General features: G+C 41.6%; 1 protein-coding gene across 18 annotated transcripts in view; it reads right to left on the bottom strand.

The window, feature by feature from the left end:
• Positions 1-27,962, bottom strand: part of Cdc14b (cell division cycle 14B) — a 115,045-nt gene that overhangs the window by 56,599 nt on the left and 30,484 nt on the right. For 13 of the 18 annotated variants that reach the window (XR_008215831.1, XM_052728722.1, XM_052728718.1 and 10 more), the window contains 3 exons: positions 20,422-20,512; positions 19,767-19,842; positions 13,729-13,821 (listed from right to left, as the gene is read on the bottom strand). Coding sequence is in view for 17 of the 18 variants with exons in the window: in XM_052728722.1 (XP_052584682.1) it covers positions 13,729-13,821; positions 19,767-19,842; positions 20,422-20,512 (260 nt within the window). In the remaining variant the exon portion in view is untranslated. Of the gene's footprint in view, positions 1-13,728; positions 13,822-19,766; positions 19,843-20,421; positions 20,513-21,742; positions 24,164-27,962 lie in introns of those variants that run through there. The other 5 variants (XM_052728726.1, XM_052728733.1, XM_052728732.1 and 2 more) reach the window with 5 other exon arrangements.

The following is a 27,962-nucleotide window of genomic DNA, read 5'->3' as shown; positions in this document are numbered from 1 at the left end:
GTCTGCTCATATCCCTGCAAGCCAGAAGAGGGCACCAGATCTCATTACAGATGGTTGTGAGCCACCATGTGGCTGCTGGGAATTGAACTCAGGACCTTTGGAAGAACAAGCAGTGCTCTTAACCTCTGAGCCATCTCTCCAGCCCTACACATACACCTTTTAAGCAGAGCCTAACATCTAATTTATTCTATTTATTTATTCTATTTATTTAGGAAAACAAGATACCACTACTTCATAAAAACTATAAATTAAAAAAAACCAAACCTTCAGCATATGTTAAAAAGATATCTCATTCCTGTTGTGCTGCTTTGTTCTGTTAGCTTACAAGACCTGGAATCGCCTGTGAAGAGAGCCTTGCTGAGGGCATGTCTATGTGGGATTACCCCAATTATTAACTTACAGCAAGACCTAGCCCATTATGGATGACACCAATTCCCTAGGCAGAGGATCCTGAACAGTGAAAGGAAGAAAGCTAGCTGAGAGCAAGCAGATAAGCAAGAATATATGTATTTTTTTTTGCTCTTGATTGTGGATGCGATCTAAGTTCCTGCCTTGACTTCCCCTCAATAATGGACTGTAACTTTCAATTTTAAGTCAAATCTCTCCTATTTTGCTTGTTGAGATATTTTATTACAACAGACATGAAACTCTTATGATCTCCAAGGTGTCTCCTGTCTCTTGCTAAGATTAACCAGTTCTCTAATGTGGACCTGGGATGGCTTCCACAGGCCTGCATATTAAAGTTTGGTTCTCAAGCCTGGCAATGGTGGCACACACCTTTAGTGTCAGCACTCAGGAGGCAGAGGCAGGTGGATCTCTGAGTTCGAGGTCAGCCTGGTCTACAAAGCAGATGCTAGGGGAGCCAGGACTGTTACATAGAGAACCTCTGTCTCAAACAAACAAAACAAAAGTTTGGTTCTCAGCTTGCTGCCATGGAGAAGGAGGTAAAAGGATTTATGTCATTGAGGGTACGGCCTTTAAGGAGACTTCGGGACTTTGCAATGTCTTCTTTAGTTTCTGAACAGACATGAGGTAGCACCTTGTTTCACTGTCCTAACAACTGTCCCCTCATCACAGGCCCCAAAGCACCAGCGCCAACTGACCACAGGCATAAAGACAAAGCCACAATCCACAATGAAACTCTCCTCATTACAAGGTACAGTCTCAGGTATGGTTCAGTACTGGAAAGTTGACTAACACCAGATAATTCTAATAAAATTTTATCTTTTCTCTATTCTACTTAAAAAAAGTATCCCTTAAACCAAAACCCAAAACTCAATTTAAAAACCCCACCACAGTGACTGCTTCCTATGGATCACCTGCTCATTGGTACAGACAAAACAGCAAGTACCAACTGAACAAGAGAAAGGTGACTTTAAAACACATTTCCTGTGACACAAACTTAGGGGGCATTACAGAGTTTGAAGATGCGGGCTGGAGAGATGGCTCAGTGGTTAAGAGCACTGGCTGCTCTTCCAGAGGTCCTGAGTTCAATTCCCAGTAAGCACATGGTGGCCCACAACCATCTGTAATGAGATCTGGTGCTCTCTTCTGGCGTCCAAGCATACATGCAGGCAGAACACTGTATACATAATAAATAAATAAATAAATCTTAAAAAAAAATGTACGTTTAAAAAAAGATGCAAACATTAAGCTGGGCCGCAGCATGAAATCCTTAACTACTTGCCTCCAAAACAAAATAAAACCCAGGGGTCCCCTATATGCTCGTTTTCTTAAAATTTTTTTTAATCAAAATCAGGTTATCGTTGCCCTCAAAATAGGGCCTTGTCACTGTTTTGGATACAGAGCCTATTGGCTGCAACATATGAGAATTGGAAACTGTCAATGCATTCTTGGAGCTTCTCCAACCCATAAATTGCAGCTTCCCGGTTGCTTTCTAGAAGTCATATGGTTTTGACTATGGGGCGGTAGGCCATGGATTTATGGCTGAAAAATACAATTCTGTGCTAGTCTTTGCAACTGTGTTAATCAGCGTTCCATCACTGTGACAAAATACCCAGGACAATCATCCTATATGGGGTGGGGTGAGGTTATTTTGGTTCAATTTGGGGAGGTTTAGCCCATAGTCTCTGGGTCCTTTTGTTCTCTCTTTGTGGTAAAAAGCTTTGGTGGATATGTGTGAAGAGACCAAAGCAATAGAAAACTGGTGATGCCACCCACCTTCTGAGTCATAGCAGAGACTCATGGACATTTTGACTAACCTAGGATAAGGCAACATTCTTCTTTCAGATGGGACAGTTATCCCCTTTTCATGTAACAAGAGGGTGGCAATCATAGCTACTATTTCATTGTAACTATCTGTTCGTTGATTCATTTATTCATTCATTCATTCATTCATAGATAAAAGTTCACCATGTAGCCTGGTGACTGGCCTGGAACTCTCTATGTAGACCAGCCTGGACTCAAATTCAGAGATTCTCCTGTCCTCTGCCTCCTGATTGCTGGGATTAAAGGCTCCTCCTGGCTCACTGCAACTTTTTTTTTTTTCGTTTTTCGAGACAGGGTTTCTCTGTGCAGCTTTGCGCCTTTCCTGGGACTCGCTTGGTAGCCCAGGCTGGCCTCGAACTCACAGAGATCCACCTGGCTCTGCCTCCCGAGTGCTGGGATTAAAGGCGTGCGCCACCAACGCCCGGCGGGCTCACTGCAACTTTTATTAGCGATCAAATTAGACCTCATGCTATAAACTCCTGAATACATAAGACGCTTCAGAAGAGATCTCCTGAAGGTTACAAGAATTATAATAAACAGAACTATCAAGAAAAAAAAAACTAAGACATTGTATTCCTTAATGAATCACTCAGAACAAATATATAAAACTAAAGTACCCATAAGTCAGTGGGGTGAAAGAACAGGATTTGCTGTGCATCCATGTGCACATGTGCATATACACGTAATTCAAACAAGCTAAACAAAATCCTGAGAACCTTCTTTCAGAATTTCTCTAGCTTTCCAAGACCTTCTTTATATAAAACTATACAAATTTTTCCTTAAACATCAATTTAAGGTAATTTTTATTCTGCCAGACTGTAGCTTCATGGTTTCTTTAAATACCAAAATAGTAATGCCCTGATTTCCTTCTAGACTTCAAAAGAAAAATAGCCTTTAATTCATTAAAAAACTGTGGGTTAGTCTTGGAACACAAGTTCAATTCAAAGAACAGAAGAACAATGCATTTTTTTCCTATGGGGGTAAAGGAAAACTCCAGATTCCCAATGATGAACTTTAAAAAACTGCAGTTTTTTTTTTTTTTTTTTTTTGGTTTTTCGAGACAGGGTTTCTCTGTGTAGCTTTGCGCCTTTCCTGGGACTCACTTGGTAGCCCAGGCTGGCCTCGAACTCACAGAGATCCGCCTGGCTCTGCCTCCCGAGTGCTGGGATTAAAGGCGTGCGCCACCACCGCCCGGCAAAAAACTGCAGTTTTTAAATCTGTTTGGGAAATGACTATACAGAAATAGATAATGTAAGACAATCAGATAAGCTGAAAGAAACTTAGAGGTTTAATCTAAACCTCTGTACATAACTATTAAATATTTGCTAGCAGGCTGGAGAGATGGCTCAGCAGTTAAGAGCACTTGCTGATCTTGCAGAGGACCCAGGTCAGTTCCCAGTTGGTGGCTCACAACCACCTATAACTCTAGATCCAGGGGATCTGACACCCTCTTATGGCCACCACAAACACTGTGTGCACATGGTGTACATAATTAGATTCGGGCAAGCACTTTTTCACATAAAATAAAAACAAATCTTTAAAAAAAATCTGTTAACATCTGCAGTTTTTGCTTTCATACTTACTCGTGTTTCTGATCAGAAGACCTTACCACGTGAAGCTATTCTCAATGTGGTTCTTAGGAGGAACCCTAAGTGGTTTCTATATTAACACAAATGCTCAGACCAGCAAAAATTATCAAATATCAACATAATTTCATAATATATCACTGTTGGTTATTTGGACACAAGGAATGTGTTGGCAAATTCTTTCAGGATATTTATATCAGAAGCTATGTATACAGAATACCCACTCAAATGTCATGATGCTATTTTGAAGCCAAGAAACAGATGATTACCAACAGAAAGATTACACTGTGACAGCCAGATTCCAAGATAGTCCCAAAGAACCTTAGCTCCTTGTATTTCCACCTTTAATCTGTCCTCTCTCACAGTAACAGGGACAATGTGTGCACCATCACAAATTACAGAAATGACAAGAGTGTGGGGCTGGATAGAGGGCTCAGTGGTTAGCGCCAGCTGCTCTTCCAGAGGACCTAGGTTTTACTCCCAACATCTACTCTGTGGTTCAAAATGGTCTGTAACTCCAGTCCTAAGGGATCAGACACTGTCTTCTGGCCTCCGAGGCACAGCATGCATGTGATACAGACACATGCAGGAAAACACACTCATACACATAAACAAATAAATATAAACGTCTAAAATGGAGGGAAAAAAGAACTAGCAGAATGAGACTTCTGAGGTGAGGTCACAGAGAATGCGGCTCTGCCTTGCTTTCATTTGGATCCCTCATGCTGGGTAAAGCAAACTGTCATTCTGAGAGTGTCTCACCAGATCATATGGTAAACAGTGCCTCCTGCCAAAGTTCAACAGTGACTTGCTGCAGATGTGAGTGAGCCATCTCTGGAGAAGATCTCGAGATAACTGAAGATCAGGAGCTTGAGAACCAGATGTACCCAAGAGAAACCACTCCCAACTCCTAACCGAAGGAAACTCTTAAGAGAATACTTGCTGGGAATGTAGCTCAGCAAAGAGTGCTTGTCCTTTGTCTCCATAGGGCATGGCAAATTCAAGGTAAACCTGGGTTACATGACACCCTTTATCAAAACAAACAAACAAACAAACAAACAAACACCAGATCATTTACTATTGTTTTAAGTCACCAACTCTAGAGGCGACTTAGGCAAAAGTAGGTTATACAGTAGCATACCCAGTAGTAAGGAAATAACTCAGTTTATAAGACTAGATAAACAAAACAACTGCAAAATTACATGACCATTGCAGAGATATGATATGATCAGTAATTTTTATGCAGCAACAGAAGTCCCAAAGAAAGAATTAAGTACTTGTAGCAAGATGGTACTGAAGGTCAAGGTGCTTGCCACAAAGCCTGACAATCCGATTTTGATCCCCAGTACCTCCATGTGTGTGTGTGTGTGTGTGTGTGTGTGTGTGTGTGTGTGTGTGTGTGTGTTGTGTTCCCAACTACTTGGAAGCAGGAAGCCTAAGGACAGGAGCACAAGGCCAGCTTGAGTGGCATGATAAGACTCTGTCTCTGATACAGACAAATAAACAAAAAATGGGGGTTCCTTCTAGACCACCTTACTACGTCTTTTTTTTTTTAAGTCTTTGATTACAAGTTCTGGGTCCTGTGAGGACCTGTGACACTGGAATACTGGAAGGTGTCCCTAAGTGACAGAAGGACTCAGTGACCCAGAAAAGGCATCCCTACTCCATCAAGTATGGTTTTAATTCTGACACGCCCAGCCTCTGACAACAAAAACCCAGCTGAGCATGTGCTTCTTATTTCTGTTCTTATATACACTTTGAAGCTTCATCTGCACACTTAGAGAGGCTCTGATAATGTGTCAAGCCAAACATCACACCAGTCAGAGTTAAGAACAGCAAAAGGCATTTGGACCCCAACAACAAACACAACCACAGGAGAAACCAATATACTATTTGCAAATATTCTTTATGCAGAAAATGTCACAATGTTTGCAGCCTTTAAAGGCTCCTGTAACTATTTTCACATGTCAGCCAGATGACACAGTCCTTCATGTGCCAAGAATTTGACTGAATTTAAAAAAACAAAAAACAAAAAACTCCAAATTACCACAATATGTGTACAAAATCAATAAAGGTTCATATTTAGCTGCAAAAAGGTACATAGAATATATGTAACTCACAGACCTACATAAATACTAACAAGAAAAAAGTCACAATTGTTTTTTTCTTTTTATGTGTATGTGCATGTGGAAGCTGGCAGACAATCTCATGTGTGTCACCCTCCCCCAGGCTTTCCACCTCCTTTGAGACACTGTCCTGCAGCTCACCTATTAGGCTGGAGTGGTGATTAGTAATCCTGTCTCCAAGCCTAACACCATGCCCAGTATTTTTACAGATTCTGGGAATCAAAACTCAGATCCTGAAGTACTTTAGCAATTGAGTCCAGCCACTAACTTGCTTTTTAAAAACTAATCAGATGGTAGCCAGGTGTGGTGGCACAGGCCTGTTATCTCACCACAAGGGAAGCAGAAGCAAGAGGATTCAGAGTCTGAAATCAACCTGAGCTACAAAGTTCTGCCCTGCTTCAAAAGGAAACAAAAAATTAAAAATCAGCTGCCCTTACATTTAAATAGCTTTAGCTTGTAAATTACTTTTACTTATATACATATTATAGCTGACATTAAGGTCCTTAGTTTAGGTATAGGAACTCTAAATCTAGAATATCAAAAGCTCTCTACTAGCCAGATGTAGTGGCACATACCAGAGGCAGGAGGATCTCTGTGAGTTCGAGGCCAGCCTGGTCTATAAGGTGAGTTCTAGGACAGTCAGGGCTGTTACACAAAGAAACCCTACCCCTGAATATATAAGTAGATAGATAGACAGACAGACAGACAGATAAATGGATGGATGGATGAATGAATGAATATATGCATGTGTGTATGTGTATGTATGTATGTATGCCTCTATTGATGCCAGTTAACAAAAATAAGTGAACTGGCCTTGTGTGTAAGACCTGCATACTGGTACTATTAAAAAAAAAAAAAAAAAGGAAAAAAAATCTTGATTCTTTTTCCATTTTTTTCCTGATAGTTTCATACATGTATATAAAAATTTTTAGTCATTTTGGCTTTGTTTTTGTTTTTTGAGACAGGATCTCACTATGTTACCTCACCTGGAACTTGCTATGTATACCAGGCTGGCCTCTAAAAAAAGTTAAAAGATCCACCTGCCTCTGCCTTCCCAGTACTTTGATTAAAGGCGTGTGCCACCATGCCCAGCACTTTTAATTTCTTTAAAAGAAAGACTCCATTTTTTTTAACATAAAGTCTCACGTAGCCTAGGCTAGACTCCAAGTCCCCTATGTAACCAAGAATGATGGTGAACTCTTGATCCTTCTGCCTCCAATTCCCAAGTGTTAAGGATTATAAGCATGTACCATCACATCAGGTTTATTCCGTATTAGGGATCAAACCCAAGGCTTGCTGCAAGCTAGTCAAGAACTCTGCCAACTGAAACTATATGCCCAGCCCTGTGATCTCAATTTTTAAATACGGGTGAGGGTGGAGGACTACAACCATTTAACATATTCTGTAAGTTACATAACCCTCGAAGGCTGCTCTTCTCCAAAGGTGGCATTAGCTGCTCATCCTGGGCCATTCTGCTTGTTACTGACAGGAGGCCACTGCTCAGCCCTTATTTACAGACAGGAAACCATCACACATGCTCAAAGGGTTAAATGTTAATACCACTCAGCCAGTATCCTAGGGGCCACAGTGTCTGGGGTGCTTACTAGAATGGACAGAGAAAGAGAGCCTCATGAGCTGGAAGCAGCAAGTGCCTCCACCCTGGTACTGCTGAGGTACTGTGCAGCTTCTGCCTGTGGGCTGGCTGCTATGTTTACAGTTGCCTGGTTGTTCTCTCTGCCTTTTTAATACCCAGAAGGAGGTTTACCCAGGAGTGTTTACAGAGCCCATTACCATCCCATCTGGTTCCACCCCGATGGTCTCCACTGGCCCATCTGCACTGCTGGCTGAACTGCAACCTCACCCTCAGCTTCCACCTATCCTGTCCAACCCCTCTGCCGGGCAGCCACCTTAACTGGGTACTGAGAGTCCAAAATAATGAAATCCCTTAAAAAGTGGACCAGAGGGTCCAAAAGTCTACCACTAAATAAAGTCCTAAAAGTTCTCAGTTTGACTGCTAAGGCAATCTCAGACTGTGGGATTCTACTCACCGACTGCTAAGCTAATATTCTCAGGAATTAATTAGGACCATAATTTTCCATATGAATGCTTATAAAGTAAGTTATCTTAAAGACTGTAAGAACCATTTAAAAAATGTAGTGACAAATATTTACCAGGAACCTACAAGTTATCACAATTAGTTCTTCCAGAGTAATTTATTAACCACGGAGGAGAAAATTTTGCAAGCTACAGGGTAAGAAGTCGGCTGTGTCATGGAGTCTACACTCGGAGGCTTTGAATTTATTTTTTACAGAGAAAAATGTTAGAATAGCCGGGAGGTGGTGGCCCAGGCCTTTAATCCCAGCAGGAGGCAGAAGCAAGAGGATCTCTGTGAGTTCAAGGCCAGCCTGGTCTACAAAGTGAGATCCAGGACAGCCAGGACTCCACAACACAATGAAACCCTGTATTGAAAAGCCAACACACAAACAAAAAGAAGTCTTGCCCTCAGAAGCATGTGTAACCTAGGAGATGACATAGCCTGTAGAAAAGCTGTACAGGAGGGTATAACCACAGACAATAACCACTAAGACAGAACGGTAACTGTTTTTTACTTAAAAAGCAGATTTAAAGACAGCAAGGCGGCTCAGTGGGTAAAGGAGCTTGCCACCAAGGCTGACAATCTCAGCTTGATCCCTGGGTTCTGGGTGGTTCTGACCTCCAAACGTGTACCATGGTATGCAAAAGCATGTAAGTACACAAATAAATAAATGTAGCTCAATGGTAGACACTTAAGCAACATGCATTAAATCCTAGGTTCAATCCCAAATTAAGGGGGGTTGAGAGGAAGGAAGCTTGGGGGCTGGGAAGATAGCTCAGTGGTCAAGAAACCTTGTTGCTCTTCCAAAAGGACCCAAATTCAGGTCCCAGCACCCACAATGGGCAGCTCACAACCACCTATAATTCCAGTTCCAGGAGATCATCTGGTTTCTGAAGGTACCAGGCATACACATGGAGCAAAATACATACTTGCAGGCAAACATCCATATACATAAGTAAATCTTTTTTAAAAAATAGGAAGTTGATGGGCATTTTGTAAAATGTTGAGCAAATACGTTCAAAACCACTGATCATTGTTTAATAATTTTAAAACAGGAAATTGCTTTAAAATTGTTTTGTAGCTACTAAAAAACATATTTGTTTTGTTTTTTGAGACAGGGTTTCTTTGTATAGCCCTGGCTGGCCTTGAACTTGGGAGACCCACCTTCCTCTGTCTCCCAAGTTCTGGGATTGAATGTGTGTACCACCACTGCCTGGCCTAAAAAAAATATTTTATTTGTACAACCAGCAATTAAAGGGAAAATGCTATCACTTTGCCTTTTCCTTAGGAAATTTAGCTTCCAGCTGACCAAAGAGTCTTAGATAGATGAAGGTTTTTAAAAAGATAAAAAAAAAAATGGAAGTATTGCTGTGTGTAAATGTGTGTTTATATGTGTATGTGTGCTTGTGTGTATATGTGTGTGCATGTGCAAGCATGTGTTTATGTGTTTGTATATGTATACGTATGTATGTGCCTATGTGTGCAAATGTATATATTATGTGTGTATGTATTATCCACATGAGTGTGAGTATACACCTGTGTAGTAGACTATTATTTTAAGATGTGTTATTTTTGTTTATGTTGCATTTGTTTAACTCTGTGAAGCTGTTAACATACCTAATGGTCTAATAAAGAACTGAATGGCCAATACTGAGGCAGGAGAAAGGATAGGTGGGGCTGGCAGGCAGAATATATAGAGGGAGAAATCTGGGAGGAAGAAGAAGAAAGAGATCTAGGAGCCAGAGAAGGAGGACTCCAGGGGCCAGCCATCCAGCTACACAGCAAGCCACAGAGTAAGAGTAAGACTAAGTCTCCGTGTATAATTTATTTGGGAGCTGGGTGGAGGGCCCCCCAAAAGAATAAAATACCAACAACACCACACCTGTGCACATATATGCAGAGGAAAGAGGAAGACATCATGTGTCCTCCTGTCTTGCTCTCTAACTTACTCCCTCGAGACAAGGTCTCTCACTAAACTGGAAGCTCATTTGTCTCCATTTCTCAATGTCAGGGCTATCTGTGTATAAATGTGTGTGTATTTATATGTGTATGTGTGCTTATGTGTATATATGTGTGTGCATGTGCAAGCAAGGGTCCCTTGCATACTAGGCCACATGTTCAATCTACCACTGAGCTGGAAAACTCTTTCCATATTTTTGGTTTTGTTTCAACATTACTGCTCAAGCTTTACTACCTCCAAATTTCAACAACTCTAGAAAAAGTTATCAAGACTTCAGTTCATAGGGGTTAGCACTCATCTCTACAGTACTTTAACCAGAGAACTAAATTGATTTTAAGCAAAAGAGGCCTTGATCACTGAGGTGTTTTATCTTCTGAAGTGTCTTTATCACATGTCAACACTCTTTCCTTCTATGAATAACTTTCTTTTCTTGGAGGTCTTTCTCTTGCTTCCCCACCCAGCATTATAACCACTTCAAGCTCCCCTATTTGCCCACCCACCATGGCCTCAAAGGCACCTGTCACAGCCACACACTAATCCTCCCACAAACTAGCTTTTATCTGAGCAGAGCTATAAACTCTGTGAATATCCAAATCTATCCAGCTTTCCCTAGCAAATTCTTAACCATGGAATCAGCATTGATGTGTAAGGGCAAACCTCTCAGAGGAACTCTAAAACCAGATATCTTAACTATGAAAACATAAAAATAAACTAGGCCTGTGTGCCCATACAGGTTGCTAATACAACCATTAGCAAAGTCAACAGTGCATCGAATTGTGATCAAATCCATCAAGACATTATCCATAAATACAAGAAGTTATCTTTCTCTCTGTTGAAAAATACCAACCATGTACAGCTTGATGGTAGAACACCTTAGATACTGGAGGCCCTGTGTTTAATCAGAAGAACTACCATATAAAAACAAGAATGAGCCAGGTTTGGTGGCTCACATCTTTAATCCCAGTACTCGGGGAGGCTTGGGCAGGAAAGAATCTCTGTAAATTCAAGGCCAGCCTGATCTACAGAGTGAGTTTCAGGACAGCCAGGACTGCTACACAGAGAAACCCTGTCTCAAAAAACTAAAATGAAACCAAAACAAAAATAAAACCCCACCATAGCAAGAACAGCTTCATGTTTATAAAATTATCCAGTACTTTCTTCTTTCTGGATCATTTTTCTGAGCCATTCTCCACCCTGAAATTACAGCAGCTGGCTCCACATAGCAAGGCCATTAGTGCTTTATCTGACAGTGGACAAGAGATCAATCCAGAGGCAACCTTGGTTGAGAATTCATGTGCAAGGGCCCCGTCCCTGAGGTGGAATGCCCTGGCTGTCCAGACTTTCACTTGGACAATACATAGGGAAGACCCCACAAATAGTTTAGAAGTTTTGCTGTCACACCAAGGACTGATTCTTCAGGTTGCCATTAATGTTTCATGAACCCTGATAACACTAATTTGTGTCACTTTCTCTGTAAAAGTGTCATTTAGTCAAGGCTCTCCTCCTCAGATAAGTTGACCAAATAACGGAACCAAAACTCATAGTTAAGGTATCCACCTGCCAAGCCATGAAGATGGCTCAGCAGATAAAGGTGCTTGCCACCTAAGTTCAATCCCCAGGACCTGCATGGTAGAAAGAAAGAACCGACTCCAGCAAGATGTCTTCTGACCTCTACACATGTGCAATGGCACATATGCTCAATTGCTCTCTCCGGCACACAGACACGTACACACTCTCTCTCTCTCAGACACACACACACCCTCTCTCTTTAAAAATGGCTAATTTTGCTGCATGAATTTTTTATCTGCAAATTCTTTATAATAATAAAGTTTTAGTTATTGAGAGAGAGAGAGAAGCAGGGAATCTCTGTGAGTTTGAGTCTAGTCTATACAGTGAATTCCAGGCCAGACAGGGCTACACAGTAAGACTCTGTCTCAAAAGAGAGAGGTTTATTTTATTTTTAATTATGCACATATATATGTGCATGCAGGTGCCCCGATAGGCCAAAAGAGGATATCGGTCCCCTTGAGCTGGAGTTATAGGCAGTTATGAGTCGACCATCATGGGTCTGGACTCAAACTCGGGTCCTCTGCAAGAGCAACAAGCTCTCTGGTCTTTCTTTTTCTTTTTGCTTTTGTTTAAGGACTTGCTGCCAGCACAAGAAACACCAAGAGATAAGAACAACCCAGCTTGGGGCTGGAAAGATGGTTCAGTGGTTAAGAGCACTGGCTGCCCTTCCAGAGGACCCGAGTTCAATTCCCAGCAACCACGTGGCAGCTCACAACTATCTGTAGCTCCAGTTCCAAGGTATCCAACATCCTTACACAGATATGCTTGCAGACAAAACACCATTACACGTGAAAAAAAAATATAGATGGGCGGTGGTGGAGGTGCACACCTTTAATCCTAGCACTCAAGAGGCAGAGGTTAAGTTTGAGGCCAGCCTGATCTACAGAGTGAGTCCCAGGACAGTCAGGGCAACAGAGAAACCCTGTCTCAAAACAAAACAAAATAAAAACCAAACAATAAAAAAGAAAGAAAAGGAAATACTAAACAAACAACTCGGCTGAAGAATTCAGACTTCAACAGACACAGTCCACCTCCTACATCTTATACCTTCAAGGATGAAGATACTAAAGCTTAAAGTTTCCTCTGAAACATTTCTCTCCAATACTTTTCCCAAGAAAAGACAACAAACTGAAAGACCTAAGCAGCTGGTAACAAGACACACTAAACATCTAAAAGAAACCAAATTCTGAGGTGCAATTTCAACTAGCTCCACAATTTTTTTGACCCAATCTTTGTAAATTCAGATTACCAAACTGTGTAACAGGAGATAATTTTAAAGGAGTGTGAGGTGGTATAAAGTTGGGGATGCAGCCCAGTGAAAAAGAGATACCTAGCCTGAGAAAAGGGCCTGGGATCAACATCACAGATGCAAGCAAACAAACCTATCAAAGCAGGAGCACTAGCTCTGATTAAAGCGTTTGCTGCCTTGATGCACAATCACGAGGCCCTGAGTTCAGATCCCAGCATTCAGGTAATACACAGGGTGTGTGTGTGTGTGTGTGTGTGTGTGTGTGTGTGTGTGTGTGTGTGTATGTGTGTAAACGCAAAATGCCTGATCTAACGCCCCACAGTGTGCACAAAGCTACACACACATGCTCATACACTCACAGAGAAATGGTCCCACAAATAAATAAGTCTTTAAGGGGGGCAGAGGTATCTGGAGAGATGGCTCAGTATGTAGGGGTACTTGTCACCAAGCTTGACAACCTGAAACCCACAAGGTGGAAAGAGAGAAACAATTCCTGAAAGCCATCTTCTAACACACACACACACACAATCTACATTGGAACTGACCCCAGTAAAATGACTTTACAACTCTCTAAATGGTTCATGAATTAATAAAAGCAGCTATGGGAACATTATTCATTAACCTTAAAGGCTAAAAGATATCAACTTTTTCATTGTAATCAGTTAAAAAAAAACTTTAATTAAAAAATTTTTAACGTTCTAGGTTCACAGTAAAACTGAGTAGACAGAGACTCATACACACTCCCCAGCAACATGAGCAAAAGTCTCCCTGAGGTGAGAAAAAGCAAACCAACACATCCCCTCTGGAAACAAACCAAGACAGTATCTTAGGAAGAGTAGTTTCAAAATACCAACTCTGACTGTAAAGCAGCACAGTGTGCACACTGACCAATCTTCAGACCCAGCGACACTTACCATGTAACACCCAACAAGGAAGGCGGCATTTGCTTGTTTTCTCTGATCAGTGCCGGTAAAATGTATAATTTTCTTCCTCAGCATTGTAATGGACTACAGCAAAACAAACTGTTGTTAGTTTTCTTGACCACTTCAAGTTTCCTAAAATTCTATTTTGTTACAAATTCTACATCTCACATGCATAAGCGTCTAGATATCAAAACTTCTCAGAATAACCCTGATGCCCTGAAACATCAGGTGCCTTCCCATGAGACATATTGTGACATTAGAATGACTTAAAATTAAAGGGAAAAGGGGAAATGTGAATAGCTATATTCGTAAAGATGGGCCAACCTCCTGGTCATTTCAGAAAGCTATGGACAGAGCCAAGAACTCTCAACACTAAGAACAGAAACTGATGTATCTGGAGTCTATGGGGACTAAAGTTCTCCCTGAAGGCCACTGTCACTCAACAGTGCATGTTTGTCTGAGACATAAGATTATGGCATTATCCACAACTAGTGACATGGGTAGGAAATGTCCCAATGTGAAAAATTATCAACAAAGCAAGGCTTCCTATAACAGGAGATATAAGAAGCTGGAAAGGTTGGCTGAAGAATCCCTCCTGTTTGCTTGAGACAGTCTCACTATTAGCCCTGGCTGGCCTGAGCTCATTATGTAGATCAGGTTGGCCTTGTAGACCCACTTGCCTCCTAATTGCTAGGATTAAAGGCATTAATCAACAAGCCTGATCTATTTGCTTTCTAAAAAATCTCCAATCCTGGACTGGAGAGATGGTTCGGTGATTAGAGCACTTGCTGCTTTTGAAGAAGGCCTGGATTTGATTCCCAGCACCCACATGGTAGTTCATATCTGTCTGTAACTCCAGTTCCAGGGGATCCAATACTCCTCTGATATCCAAGGGTGCTGTGGGATGTTCTGTATGGCAAATGTGTTGTTGATTGGTCAATGAATAAATCACTGATTGGTCAGTGGCCAGGCAGGAAGTGTAGGCGGGACAAGGAGGAGAATAAAGCTGGGAAGTGGAAGGCTGAGTGAGAGAGACACTGCCAGCCGCCACAATGAGAAACAGCATGTAAAGATGCCGGTAAGCCACGAGCCATGTGGCAAGGTATAGATTTATAGAAATGGATTAATTTAAGCTGTAAGAACAGTTAGCAAGAAGCCTGCCACGGCCATACAGTTTGAAACCAATATAAGTCTCTGTGTTTACTTGGTCGGGTCTGAGAGGCTGTGGGACTGGCAGGTGAGAGAGATTTGTCCTGACTGTGGGCCAGGCAGGAAAACTCTAGCTACAAATGGCACCCAACGTGTTGGCAAGAGTTTCCACCTAAAAACTGAGAAAAAGGATTCTAAAACGGAGCTAAAAACAGTTCCTAATTGTCTCTCTCAAATGAGCGGCAGCTGCCGGTTTGAGCTACTGGCGGGTTCCTAGCGTGTGCGCTCGACCTGCCACCATATGGCGGGAATGAGGCCTCTGCAAATGGCACATTAAGTTGTGTGGTGGATTTAGCCTTTGCTAGTACAAAACAAAACAAAACAAAAAAAAAAAAAAGAGGTTTCTGGGCTACACGCTGCTTTGATAGAAGCATAGACCCACTATTTCTGAGCGTTGATGGCTCCCAGAGCTGGCGGAAAATGTATCACCGCCATGTTGGGAAGCTGAAGTGGGCGGAGCCAGCAGCGCCAGCGCCATTTCAGGCTTAGAAGGCTGCAGTTTAAAGCAATAGGCTCAAGCTAATATAAAAAAATAAGCCACGTAAAGATGGCTACCGCACAGAGAATCTGGATTATGTTCTCTTTGATATTCGTAACTAAAGAGAAACATTTGATTACAAAAGCTGTTGAGTTATGCCAAAATGTATATTTTAAAGGTACCTTAACTTTAAAATTTGGATATAAGGATATGTTGCTTTGGAAAGGAGACTCTGCTTTTGTTCCCACAGAAAGCCAGAGGCTATGGATTTGTTCCAGATTAAGATACATCAGGTTTGACCAGCCAAGACCACATAAAAGGTCTCCGATGACACCATGGCCCAGATGATCCAACATCCAGAATGGTTTCAAGGCAACTGGCTCAGACGATACAGCCTCACGGACTACTCCATGATCCTAAAATTTTCTTTGTTTCCCCATAAGATACAGCGCCCCCCTCCAGCAGGAAGTAGTAAGAGAAGCTACGCCCAAATTCCCAAATTATATGTAATTTTACTTTGTTAAGGTTAAAACCTTCCTTTTAAAAAAAAAATGGGGGAAGTGCTGTGGGATGTTCTGTATGGCAAATGTGTTGCTGATTGGTCAATGAATAAATCACTGATTGGTCAGTGGCCAGGCAGGAAGTGTAGGCGGGACAAGGAGGAGAATAAAGCTGGGAAGTGGAAGGCTGAGTCAGAGAGACACTGCCAGCCGCCACGATGAGAAACAGCATGTAAAGATGCCGGTAAACCACGAGCCATGTGGCAAGGTATAGATTTATAGAAATGGATTAATTTAAGCTATAAGAACAGTTAGCAAGAAGCCTGCCACGGCCATACAGTTTGAAACCAATATAAGTCTCTGTGTTTACTTGGTCGGGTCTGAGAGGCTGTGGGACTGGCAGGTGAGAGAGATTTGTCCTGACTGTGGGCCAGGCAGGAAAACTCTAGCTACACAAGGGCACTGTACACACATGCATGAAAAATACTCATACACATTAAAAAAAAAGAGCCAGTAAGTTAAAAGGATATACAGAACAAAGACAATCCATGAGCCAGCAGCTGAATGGCCTCTTCTCAATTATGAAAATTAAGTGTACAGTGGGGAATCTGTGTATGTTTCTCTGTGTATGTTTCTCTACGTATGTTATACTTCAACAGGAAGTTAAAAAGAAGCCATCATCACCCAGCACTTCCCCAGTGGCACTTCACTAATGTGAAACGCATCAAGGCTGGAACAGAGTATGTTCAGCTCAATTTGAAAGCACTGCATGTCCCAGTGTCTCTACCATCAATGTGTACTACTTTTCCTTTAGTGATTCACATGGACTGAGAGACCTAAATCAATGAAAAATAGAAACAAAAACTAACCATCCATCGGCAGTGCAGGCACCCTCTTCACCCAAGGCACTCTGAATCTCACTAGCTATACGGGAAGTAAGGTTTCAGAGAGGCTGGTGTTCAACTTGTCAGTGCTTCTAGCAGGTCATTAGAAAGGAATGCACTCATTTCTGGTGACACAAAGAATAAAAGTCTCTAACAGGCTAGGCATGAAGGTGCATGCACAGGTGCACACACACATAGACTTACTCTTTCAAAACTAAGGCAAAGAAACAATAGTTAAGAGGAGAGGGAATTATATTTAGTCTCTTGGCCCCGTGGGAACAAAAGACAGCCACTGACAAGTGGAAAGGGGAGAGGGACCCAAAGATAGAGGCCACAGATGTTGACTCTGCTATTTAAGAGGGCCTGGGAAGAAGTCTGCTCTCATGTCTAAGTGAATATAGTTGACGCTCTGGAGGGGAAAATAACTCCCTTACTCATAAACTTGTAATGATGTTAAGCAAAAATAAATGCTATTTGTTTTGCATAGTTCTCTGGTAAGTAACCCATCAATAAGTTTTTGTTTGTCTTTAATTCCTGCTAACAAAATCAGTATTTTCTACTTGATAGTTTATGATGACTAGTTACTTTTTTAAAACTTGAGACATGGTCTCACTATGTAGTCCTTGCTGGCCTGAAACTCACTATGTAGATCAGACTGGTCACAAACTGGCAGAGATCTACCTGCCTCTGCCTCCCAAGTGCTGAGATCAAAGGCATATACCATCACGCCCAGCTAGTTACTCCTTAAGTGTCTGATCAGTAATTCACAGTATCTAAATAAAGAAATGGGATTTGTGTTCACACTGTGTGCTCTCAGTGAGGCAGCCTCAAGGACACGCCAATGACCCTTGGCTCTCTCATTCCCCAGTCAGATGTATAAAGGGTCCAAGCTGAAGAGCAATTCATGCAACACTATGTGAGTTTCCAGCTTAGAGAACAAAGTAGAGTCTGCTTTCCATTCATCAGTGCTCCTCTTTAAAAGGGAGGCAGGGCCGGGTGGTGGTGGCACATGCCTTTAATCCCAGCACTTGGGAGGCAGAGGCAGGTGGATCTCTGTGAGTTCGAGGCCAGCCTAGTCTACAGAGTGAGTTCCAGGAAAGGAGCAAAGCTACACAAAGAAACCTGTCTTGAAAAACCAAAAATAAATAAATAAATAAATAAATAAAATAAAAAATAAAAGGGAGGTAGGAAGAATGATGGCCAAAGCCTGGCTTCAGTTTCCATTAGGTCAGATAAGAAGGGACCTAGTTAACTAACTGCCTTTCACTCTGAGTATCTTCAATCCAAACCAGAATCAAATAACCCAAATATATTCCACTAAAACTAGAATAGAAAATGAGTTATGTGTGTTGGCATATCATATCCATGAGGGGATGCAGACACTTGGAGGCCAGTATGGGTTACACATAAGTGTGTCTCAAAGCCCAGAAAAACCTCTAGGGATAAAATGTATGCAGTATAAGTTTAGAAAAAAATTATTATTTTTTTTAATATACAAGTGTTTTTTCCTGCTTATGTTATGTATGTGTACTATGTGTTTGCCTGGTGCACATAGACCAGAAGAGGGTGTCATATCCTCTAGAACACCTGTGACAGTTATGAGTCACCATGTGGGTCTCTGAAAGAGCATCCAGTGCTCTTGACTGCTAAGCCATTTCTCCAGACTCAGAAAAATAAAAATAAAATATATATTTTAAATACTGCTACAATGAGAAACAAGATCCTGCCCTGTTTTTGAGACAAACTTTCACAATGCAGGTCAGGCTATACAGTCTTGTACAGTCATGTACAGCAATGAATTCACAACAATCCTCCAAGCGCTGAGAACACAGGTGCAGTCCACCACACCATTAAAACTTTTGGTATGTTTTGAAGACACACTTCAGTAGGAAACTAGTTTCTTGGTAAGCCTTTTCTGTTTTTAAAGATAAGACCTTTCTGTCTAGCACAGGCTTGCCCTGAACTTGGGATCCCCCACCTGAATGCACTAGCATCAGCAGGCCTGGTCTGAAACTGTTTTGTTTTGTAAGAGGAAGCATTCTTTCAAATTCTGAATTTTTTAAATACTTTTTAAAAGGAGGTAGGTCTCCATTGCTTTACTCTAAAATGTTGCTGAGTGATCACTTCACTCAAACCTTGAGTGAAAAGATTAACCTTGAGAGGACCCCTAAGAGGGACAAGCATGGATCACCTTAGAAGGTTGAGAACATGAGGGAACAGAATAGTTGAGTTGGGGGAAGGACAGAGAGGGAGAGCAATGAGAGAGATATCCTGATAGAGGGAGCCATTATGGGTTTAGGGAGAAACCTGGTACTAGGGAAATTCTAGAAATCCACAAGGACAACCCCAGCTAAGACTCCTAGCAATAGTGGAGAGGGTGCCTGAACTGGTCTTTTCCTGTAATCGGATGGGTGACTACCCTAATTGTCATAGAACCTTCATCTAGTAACTGATGGAAGCAAATACAGAGATCCACAGCTAAGCACTGAGCTGAGCTCCTAGAGTCCAGTCGAAGAGAAGAAGGAGGGATTATATGAGCAGGGCGGGGGTCAAGATCATGATAGAGAAATCCATAGACAGATGATCTAAGAGAGTGGGAGCTCAGGGACTCTGGGCTGACATCTGGGGAGCATGGGACCGAACTAGGCCCTCTGATAAGTCTTATGGCTTGGTCTGTTTGTGGGGCCCCTGGCAGTTGGACTAGGATTTATCCCTGGTGCATGAACTGGCCTTTTGAGCCCATTCCCTATGGTGGTTGTTCAGCCTTGATGCAGGCGGGGAGGGGCTTGGTCCTGCCTCAACTTGATATACTAGGCTTTGTTGACTTCCCAAGAGAGGCCGTATCCTCTCTGATGAGTGGATGGTGGGTGGGGTGGAGAAGAGGTAGGGGGAGCAGGAGGAGGGGAGGGAGAGGGAACCGTGGTTGGTATGTAAAATGAAAAAAAAAAAAAGATTTACCTTGAGCTTCTTATTTATCTTGCAACAATATCTGTAAACCATTGCCAGATTGAGTGGTCCAAAATCGGCATAGAAGCTTTTAAAAAAAATGAATAGAAACAAGTATGAATTAGCTGTTCTGAATGTAAATGCTCCTAAAATGGCAAGCGAGCATCCACCAACCCAAATTAACACAGGCCATACAATTCTAAGGTCCTGTCCTACTAATACTAACAGGAATATTCTTGTAATCAACACCCATTTAAATACGCAACAAGTGGGACAGAGTTGTACCTCATTGGTGGAGAGAGCTCAGCTAGCATGCACCAGACAGACCTTGCTGCCCTCCCCTAACACACAGCACACACACCCCAGAGGTGTAGACTAACTCTAACCTCAATTAAGAAATTGTTTTTGCATATATTGTCCACTAGCAAAACCAGTATCTTACATGTTTTTATTTTCACACAGCTCTGCAGTACAAACTATTACAATATCAAATCTCAGTGTTTAAACGGAGGTTCTCTGTATCCTCAAAGATCTATTTTATTACCAAGAATCTGAAACAGTACCCAGCTGTAAGTGACCAGATATATGATTTTCCAAGGCTATGTCACCTGTACTCATACCAAGAGATTCTTCAGAAGACAGTTTAAAAGTCTCAGTCAATACTTACTTCTCATACTCAAGTTCATTATCTATGCTGAAATAATGTTCGTTTGACGCACTCTTTGGTCTGCTGTAGAGAATGGCAAAACAAAGGCGATCTGAAATGGAAAAATTGCAATGTTCCTTCCTTCAAGCTATTAAAAAAATGTGTCCCAAGTCAAGACCCAATGCTTTCCTGATGAATTCAAATATGGAAGGGTTTTTTGTTTTTTATCGATTTTGTGTGTCCATGCCCCCACCCCATGTTTCAGGTGGGAAAGATAACAATGTATAAATTTTTAATTGATTTTGTGTCCATGTGCACCCCCTCCTCCTTCAGACTGGAAAGGTGACAATGTATAATTTCAAAACGGCCTCTTTTGGTGAATAACAATAAATAAGCAAAAGTTTTAAAGAAGAAATCGCCTTAATTTGTAAGCTTCTACAGTGGTAGGTGATATTTCATGCAGTGATACTGTTTTGACTTCTGAAGCAACTAAGAAATCGCAGGGAACACACAGCATGCATTAGATGACTAGCCTGCAGCTATGCATCAAGTTTATGAGGACACCCTGAAAAGACATGCAGCAGGAAACAATCTTTTTAAGTAAAAACAAAGAATGCTTTCAATATTGCTGATTACAGCTACAGAACACAAGAAGGTGTGTTTACACAATTCTTTTCACAGATGTGTATTTTTTTAAATTTGTGATCACGGCTTTGAGTTTCTCACAGATTACTGTTAAAACCAAAGCAATGGGAGGCCCAACTGGGATGGAATCTGTTGCATGAATGCAGTCAGGGTGCTGTGGAGTTTAGCAAGAAGGGCAGTAAGATTCAAAGGCGCTACTCTTACTCCCCAACCCCAGAAAAGGGCAATATCTAATAGTAATTAGATACCTGCCCTCAAAACGTGGCAAAAATCAAGGACAGCCTTTGAAATTATATATATTTTCAGACCAACTTGTTAGGGCTAAGAGACAAACAAGCTGGTACATCCTTTTCCCAAATGGTAATTTAAACTTTTCTATCTGTGCCTCCACTCTCACAATCGCTGCACATATGTCCTAGTAAAGGCAACTACGAACTTCTAGCAGCCACATTCAAATGGGTGACAGGGCTAGTCCTTTCCAACCACAAATGACCTTTGATCCGTGATGCTCAGTGCCTGGGCATTTCACTAGCTTCCAAGCGTGGGTGGAGAGGGTGTAGGGCACAGAGGACATAAGCACACTAAGATGTCGGTTCGCCCCAAAGTCACTAGCCCCAGAGGGGAGGTCAGTTGGGATCCTTGGGCAGCAAATCGCTACTCCAGCCAGCCCGAGTCCTACCCTGCCCTGAGCACTCACCTCGGATCACCTCGGCCACCCGAGGGGTCCCCGCGCCCTCCCGGCTCATGACTCCAAAGCATCTGGAAGGCAGGGCAAGAGAAGGGCCCAGCGGGTCCGGGGATGGCCGGCCACGGGAAGAAGAATGCAAGGGCGGCCACACCCCCGAAGTTTAAAAAACAGTGAAGTTTAAAGAGCCTCGCCCATGCATGGGCACGGCGACGCCCTGGCGGGTGACAAGCAGCAGACTGAGAGCCAGCCCCGGAAGTTCAAACTCTGGGCCGTCCCCGGGGTGGCCAGGGGCCAGTGTCCTGCAAAAGAGGCCAGACCCACAGGCATGCGCGACCAGGGGTCAGATGCCCTGCAAAAAGAGAGACCTGGCCCACGAGCACGCGCAACTAGGGCCAGCTGTCCGGCAAAGGAAGCAACCAGACATACAGGCACGCGTGGCCAGTGGCCAGCTGTCTTGCAAATGGGGCGATTCAACTAGCTCGGAGTACACAGGGCCAGCTCAAAACCCGCCAGCCCGCACGACCCAGGCACGCATGATGAAGGATTTGGGGACAGGCCGGCGCCAGCCTCCACCACAGGCTCGGGACTCCTGCCTCCCCCGCCGCCGCCCACCACCAGGGGGCGCTGCGCGGCCCACACCGCTGAGCGTCACAGCTTGGACCAGACAGGTCGCGCTGGGCTTTGCAAGAAACTGTTTAGAACTAACTGCAAGGTGAGTTTAGCCTGCTAGAGTTGGGCATGAGCAGACTCCCAGCACTTGGGAGGCAGAGGTGGAAGGAAAATCAAGTGTTCAAGGTCAGTCTCACCTAAAGAAAATTCAAGGCCAACCTAAGCGGAGAGTCTCTCTCAATAAATAGGGGTTAAGATGGTTTAGCAGGTAAAGACGTTTACCCCTCGAAGATGCAGCCTGATTACCAGAGTTTAATGCCCAGAACACACATAATGGTGGAAAGGTAAGAACCAACTGTACCTCTGACCTCCCCACACATCATATGCACGCATGTCTGTGCACAAACACTATATTTTTCAAATTAAAAATAAACCTAACACTCAGGTCACTTGCTATTTTAAAGGTATGGGAATAGTCTAAAAGCAAAATGTTTAATATGCTTCTTCGCAACCACTCAACAGTTTCAGTCTATGTCCTTAATCTCAAGAGAACAAGTTAATGTACAGGAGTGTGATCGCACTTTTGTTGTATGTCATATGATGCTAGGTCTGTGGATCTTTTTTATTTCTTCCCAAGTTTTTCCAAGTTTTCTACAGAAAAGCACCAAGGAGTGAAAAATTGTCAATGCCCTTCCCTTGAAAAAAAAGAAAAACAGCAAGTCTAGAAAATAATTTTTTACGAAAAAAAATGACACATTATTTATAATTCCTAAGGACCTGCATAGTCCTTAACCTTATTGTAGAATTTCAGATGGATCAGATTGAGACAGACAGACACACACACACACACACACACACACACACACACACACACACACACACACACACACACACAGCAGTGGGGTGGATTCCTTTCATACTTGCACCTGGGGAAGACTTTTCTCAGTTCAAAGCACCACCAGAAAAATCAACCCATAAACTGATATACTTTAAAACAGTTTTCACAGCAATAAACACAAACAAGTCAAGGGAATAAGCTGTTAAGAATACTCTATTGGTTGGAGAGATGGTTCAGCGGTTAAGAGCACTGATTGCTCTTCTAGAGGTCCTGAGTTCAATTCCCTACAACCACATGGTGGCTCACAACCACCTGTAATGAGATCTGGCGCCCTCTTCTGGCCTGCAGGGACTCATGCAGGCAGAACACTGTGTCCATAATAAATAAAAAAATCTTTAAAAAAAAAAGAATACTCTAAATTCACCAAGCATACCCAATTTCAATTATGTCATTGTAAAAATTACAGAAATGCCATTTTAAAGTTTGAGATATTTTTTATTCATTTCTTTGTTTTGTATGGGTGTCATTCAGAGCACTTCTCTCTGGAGTCCATTCTCCCCTGCCACCTTGTGGGTTCCAGGGATCAAAGTACAGTCTTCAGGCCTTCTATGGAGCTATCTCACTAGCTCTGCCTGCATGTTTAACACATGGCTTTAACATGTGCCTTAAAATGTGTGTACATGCAACTACTGATATCTTTAAAGTAAAAAATCTAGTCAGCAGTGGACACCTTTAGAGCAGGCAGTGGACATGAAACAAAGATGAGTAAGAGAGATTTATGCCTTTTTATAGCTTTTGAACTTGGGGTTACAGATTATATATTTAAAAGAGCAACATTTTGAAAAACAAGCTTGCAGGCTAACAATGTTTATTCAAAGCTAAATTCCTACTAAGATGTGAAGCACTTTATGAGGATGCCTGAAGGGGGCCCTTTCCACACACTGAAACCTGTGTGTGCTTTCTAATCTTTGGAAATTGCAAGATTTTTTTTTTTTTTTTTTGTGTAGCTGGAAGTTTTTCTCTGGTCTGCCAGGCCCCTTGCAGGAGCTTATATTAATTATAACTGCTTTGCCATTAGCTCAGGTTTGTTACTGACTAGCTCTTACACTTAAATTAACCCATAATTCTTATTTATGTTTAGCTGCTGTGGATGATTGATTGATAAATAAAACTCTGATTGGCCAGTAGCCAGGCAGGAAGGATAGAGTAGGCAGGACAAGGAGGAGAAGAATTCTGGGAGGTGGAAGGCTGAGGCAGAGAGATGCTGCCAGCCACCGCCATGACTAGCAAGATGTAAGGTACAGGTAAGCCACGAGCCACATGGCAACTTATAGACTAATAGACATGGGTTAATTTAAAATAAAAGAACAACTAGCAAGAAGCCTGCCACGGCCATACAGTTTATAAGTAATAAAAGTCTCTGTGTGTTTACTTGGTTGGGTCTGAGCGGCTGTGGGACTGGCGGATGAGAGAGATTTGTCCTGACCGTGGGCCAGGCAGGACCAGGAAAACAATAGCTACATTTAGCCACATGGCTTGGTACCTTTTCTCAGTTCTGCCTTGTCATCTTGCTTCCTCTGTGTCTGGCTGAAGACTCTTGACTCTGCTTTTCCTCTTCCCAGAATTCTCCTTGTCTGTTTATTCCGCCTATACTTTCTGCCTGGCTACTGGCCAATCAGCATTTTATTTATCAACCAATCAGAGCAACACGCATTCATAGCATACAGAACATTCCACAGCACTTCCCCTTTTCTGTCTAATCAAAAAGGAAGGTTTTAACTTTAACACAGTAAAATGACATATACTAGAACAATTATCAAGCACGGATTACAGTTACAATATCTAGTCTATTTGTATTTGGCAAAATTAAAGAAAATATTCTATCTATCCTGTATTTGTGAATCTAAAATTTCATATCTAATTTATCTTTTATCATAACCAAGGAAAATTGTAGACATAGAAAAATCAAATCAAACTCTAAAGGATATGCTAAATAAATAGAAAGGGGCAACAAAACCCCCCAGAAATAGATTGCATAATGCTCTATTAACTTTGAATTTTTTCAATCCTAACGAGGAACAACAGCTGCAGAGACATTGGGTAATAGAAAAAAACTACAGAATTAAATCAGCTTATATACTTTAAAGATGTGCTGACCTCAGAATGGAAACCAGGATATGTGTTACACTGGGGATGAGGTTTTGCTTTTGTTTCTGCAGGAGAAGTAAAGCTATGGATATGATCAAAATTGATAAAGGTTCGATTTAAACAAGAGAAGACCTCTTAATTAGAAGAGGTGATAGTTCATCAACCAGCATGACCATCCAATTTAAATTAACTTATACAACTAACAAATGCTTTTCATTTAATCAGATATAACTTGCCAAAAGGGAACCTCCCCAAAGTTAGTCTTGGGGAAAGGTTTTTGCTTTTGTCTTTCAGGAGACTGAAGGCTAAGGAATCTGAAGAACACTGGAGAAATGAGACATCTGAAGAAAGGGGAAAAATCATCCAGAAAGAAATGTTACAAGAAAATGAGTAAATTGGCCTATTGGTGTATCACATATAAAATTTCATAAGTCTTCCTAAATGTTTGTTTCTGCTCCTTTATACAAACACTTAACACAAATGGTCTTTATGTAGTCCCAGTTCAATTAAAAATTAAAGCTGGCTTTAGAGTTTGAGTATGCCTCTCTCCTTCTCTAAATCCAAGCATGTTTCTTAAAAGGAAAATGCAAAATCTCTGTGTCATGTCAGATTGCCACTAATCTCAATTCTTTGGTTCTATTTTGATTCTTTAAGCTTTAAGGTATGAATTTATATCAAAATTTATAAGATATATATGATATATATATTTTTAAACTTTTGTCTTGAAATTAATGGTCATATAGAGTACTAACTAATTCTTTTAAAAAAAGGTTTCATTTAGCTTCCTATACATGTTTTTGTGCTGGAGTCTCTATCAGTTTTCTGCAGGGAATCATGACCATGCCTAACAGCAAATTTGAAGTCTCCAGAAAGATGATGGGGCCCCACAACGATGATTTCACATGGACAATAATAATACCACTAAGCTGACAAATATCACCCAAAGATCAGCTTTGGACTACAAACTGCTCGGGACAATTTCGAGATGGCTAGCTGAAATGATCCAGCCTCACAGACTATTTGAGCGAGGACTTGAGATAAGTCCTGCACTTTTGCATTATGCAGAGACTGGACAACAAATGATACAGCTACCTCTCCCAGGACTTGACAATTAATCCAAAATTTTTCTTTTCAGGATCCCCTAAAGATGCGTTCACCCACAAACAGCAGGAAGCATTTTAAAGAACACAATGCCCATATTCCCAAGAGGTGGGGCAGGTGGTTTTTGGTCCTTCAATAGGTTTTAGGTTTGGGATAATTGTCATTGTTTAGGATGGTTGGTTACAGCCTGGGCACAGAGTGAGATCCAGGACAGGCACCAAAACTACACAGAGAAACCCTGTCTCGAAAAACCAAAAAGGTTGGTTACAAATTGTTATTGTTAATGGTCAGGAAAGAGGCTAAACAAAGGAAAGGTTCTTATTTGAAAAAAAGAAACAAGAAAAGAAAAAAAGGATATGGATAAGAGGTAGGTTGTTGAATCTACTCTGAAAAAAAATAGAAATGATAAAGGGTAGATTATTGAAACTACTCTGAAAAGAGAAAAAAGAGGATATAGATTTGATATAGATAAAAAATAGATAATTGAATCTACTTTTAAAAAGCAACTAGTTTTAAATATTTTACATTGGATTGTATTTTTGTATATTGTATATAAATTATGTATATTGATACAAATTTGAGATTGATTTTGTTAGAAAATACTGTACATATATTCTAATCTTGTTCAGGATATTGTACCTATACAGTTCATTTAACAATGTAATGCAATTTGCTAATCCTTGAATGCTATTATTACCAGCTATTAATGTATAAAAAAATGAAAGTTAGTAGTTAGACATTAATATGACTACAAGTTAGATAGTAGTTATTTTTTCAAGGTCAAGCAGAGATATATTTTAGATAGACAGGTCATTTTCAAACCCTTCAGAGATCTACAGAATATGGCACTTAAGGTATTTTAATAACAGATTTTTTCTTTTTCTTATGACTATGAGACATGTCTGCTCCAGGAAGAAACAATTTACTTCAGAGAAGATATGGGCATTGAAAAAACTGCATATAGAGTTAACTTTTACTGTGGCAAAAGTTAGCCGCTGGGCAAGAAAGTGCCCTTGCATTGACTGCTGACAGTATGCTGTCCAAAATGGACAAGCAGGACACAAAACAAAGGACTGCCGATCCTTGCCAAGACAAGTGTGATTTCAGCTTTGGTAACAGGCATCCTCTGGAGGCCAGGACAATACGACACCATTGCTGAAGTGGCTTTGCAATCCAGAAAAAGTACAGTGCCCTTTCCTTCGAAAGCAGCTGAACAGGCTGGTGTGCAGCGGAACAGTGGCTGGAACAGTTATTCTTGGAGGAATAACTAGGCTGACAGAGTCTGGCCTCTCAATGGTAGACTGGCATTTAATAAAAGAGATGGAGCCACCCACAAGCCAAGAAGAATGGGGAGCTGAACTCCAAAAACAACAGAAATTTCCAGAATTTAAATCCTGAATCATGACAGGACACTGGTGGAATTCAGGTTTATCTGGTACATGGAACACTTGCACTGAATGTGAGGTCGAGCTGTGGGCCTTGCGTACATCCTACTTCACAAGTGAGTCTGTCAGATATGCTAAGCCTGTAGGC

The sequence above is a fragment of the Peromyscus californicus genome, unplaced genomic scaffold, assembly GCF_007827085.1.
Source record: "Peromyscus californicus insignis strain IS unplaced genomic scaffold, ASM782708v3 Scaffold_8__1_contigs__length_139910024, whole genome shotgun sequence".
Classification (NCBI taxonomy): Eukaryota; Metazoa; Chordata; class Mammalia; order Rodentia; family Cricetidae; genus Peromyscus; species Peromyscus californicus.
This window is presented reverse-complemented; position numbering and strand designations above follow the sequence as displayed.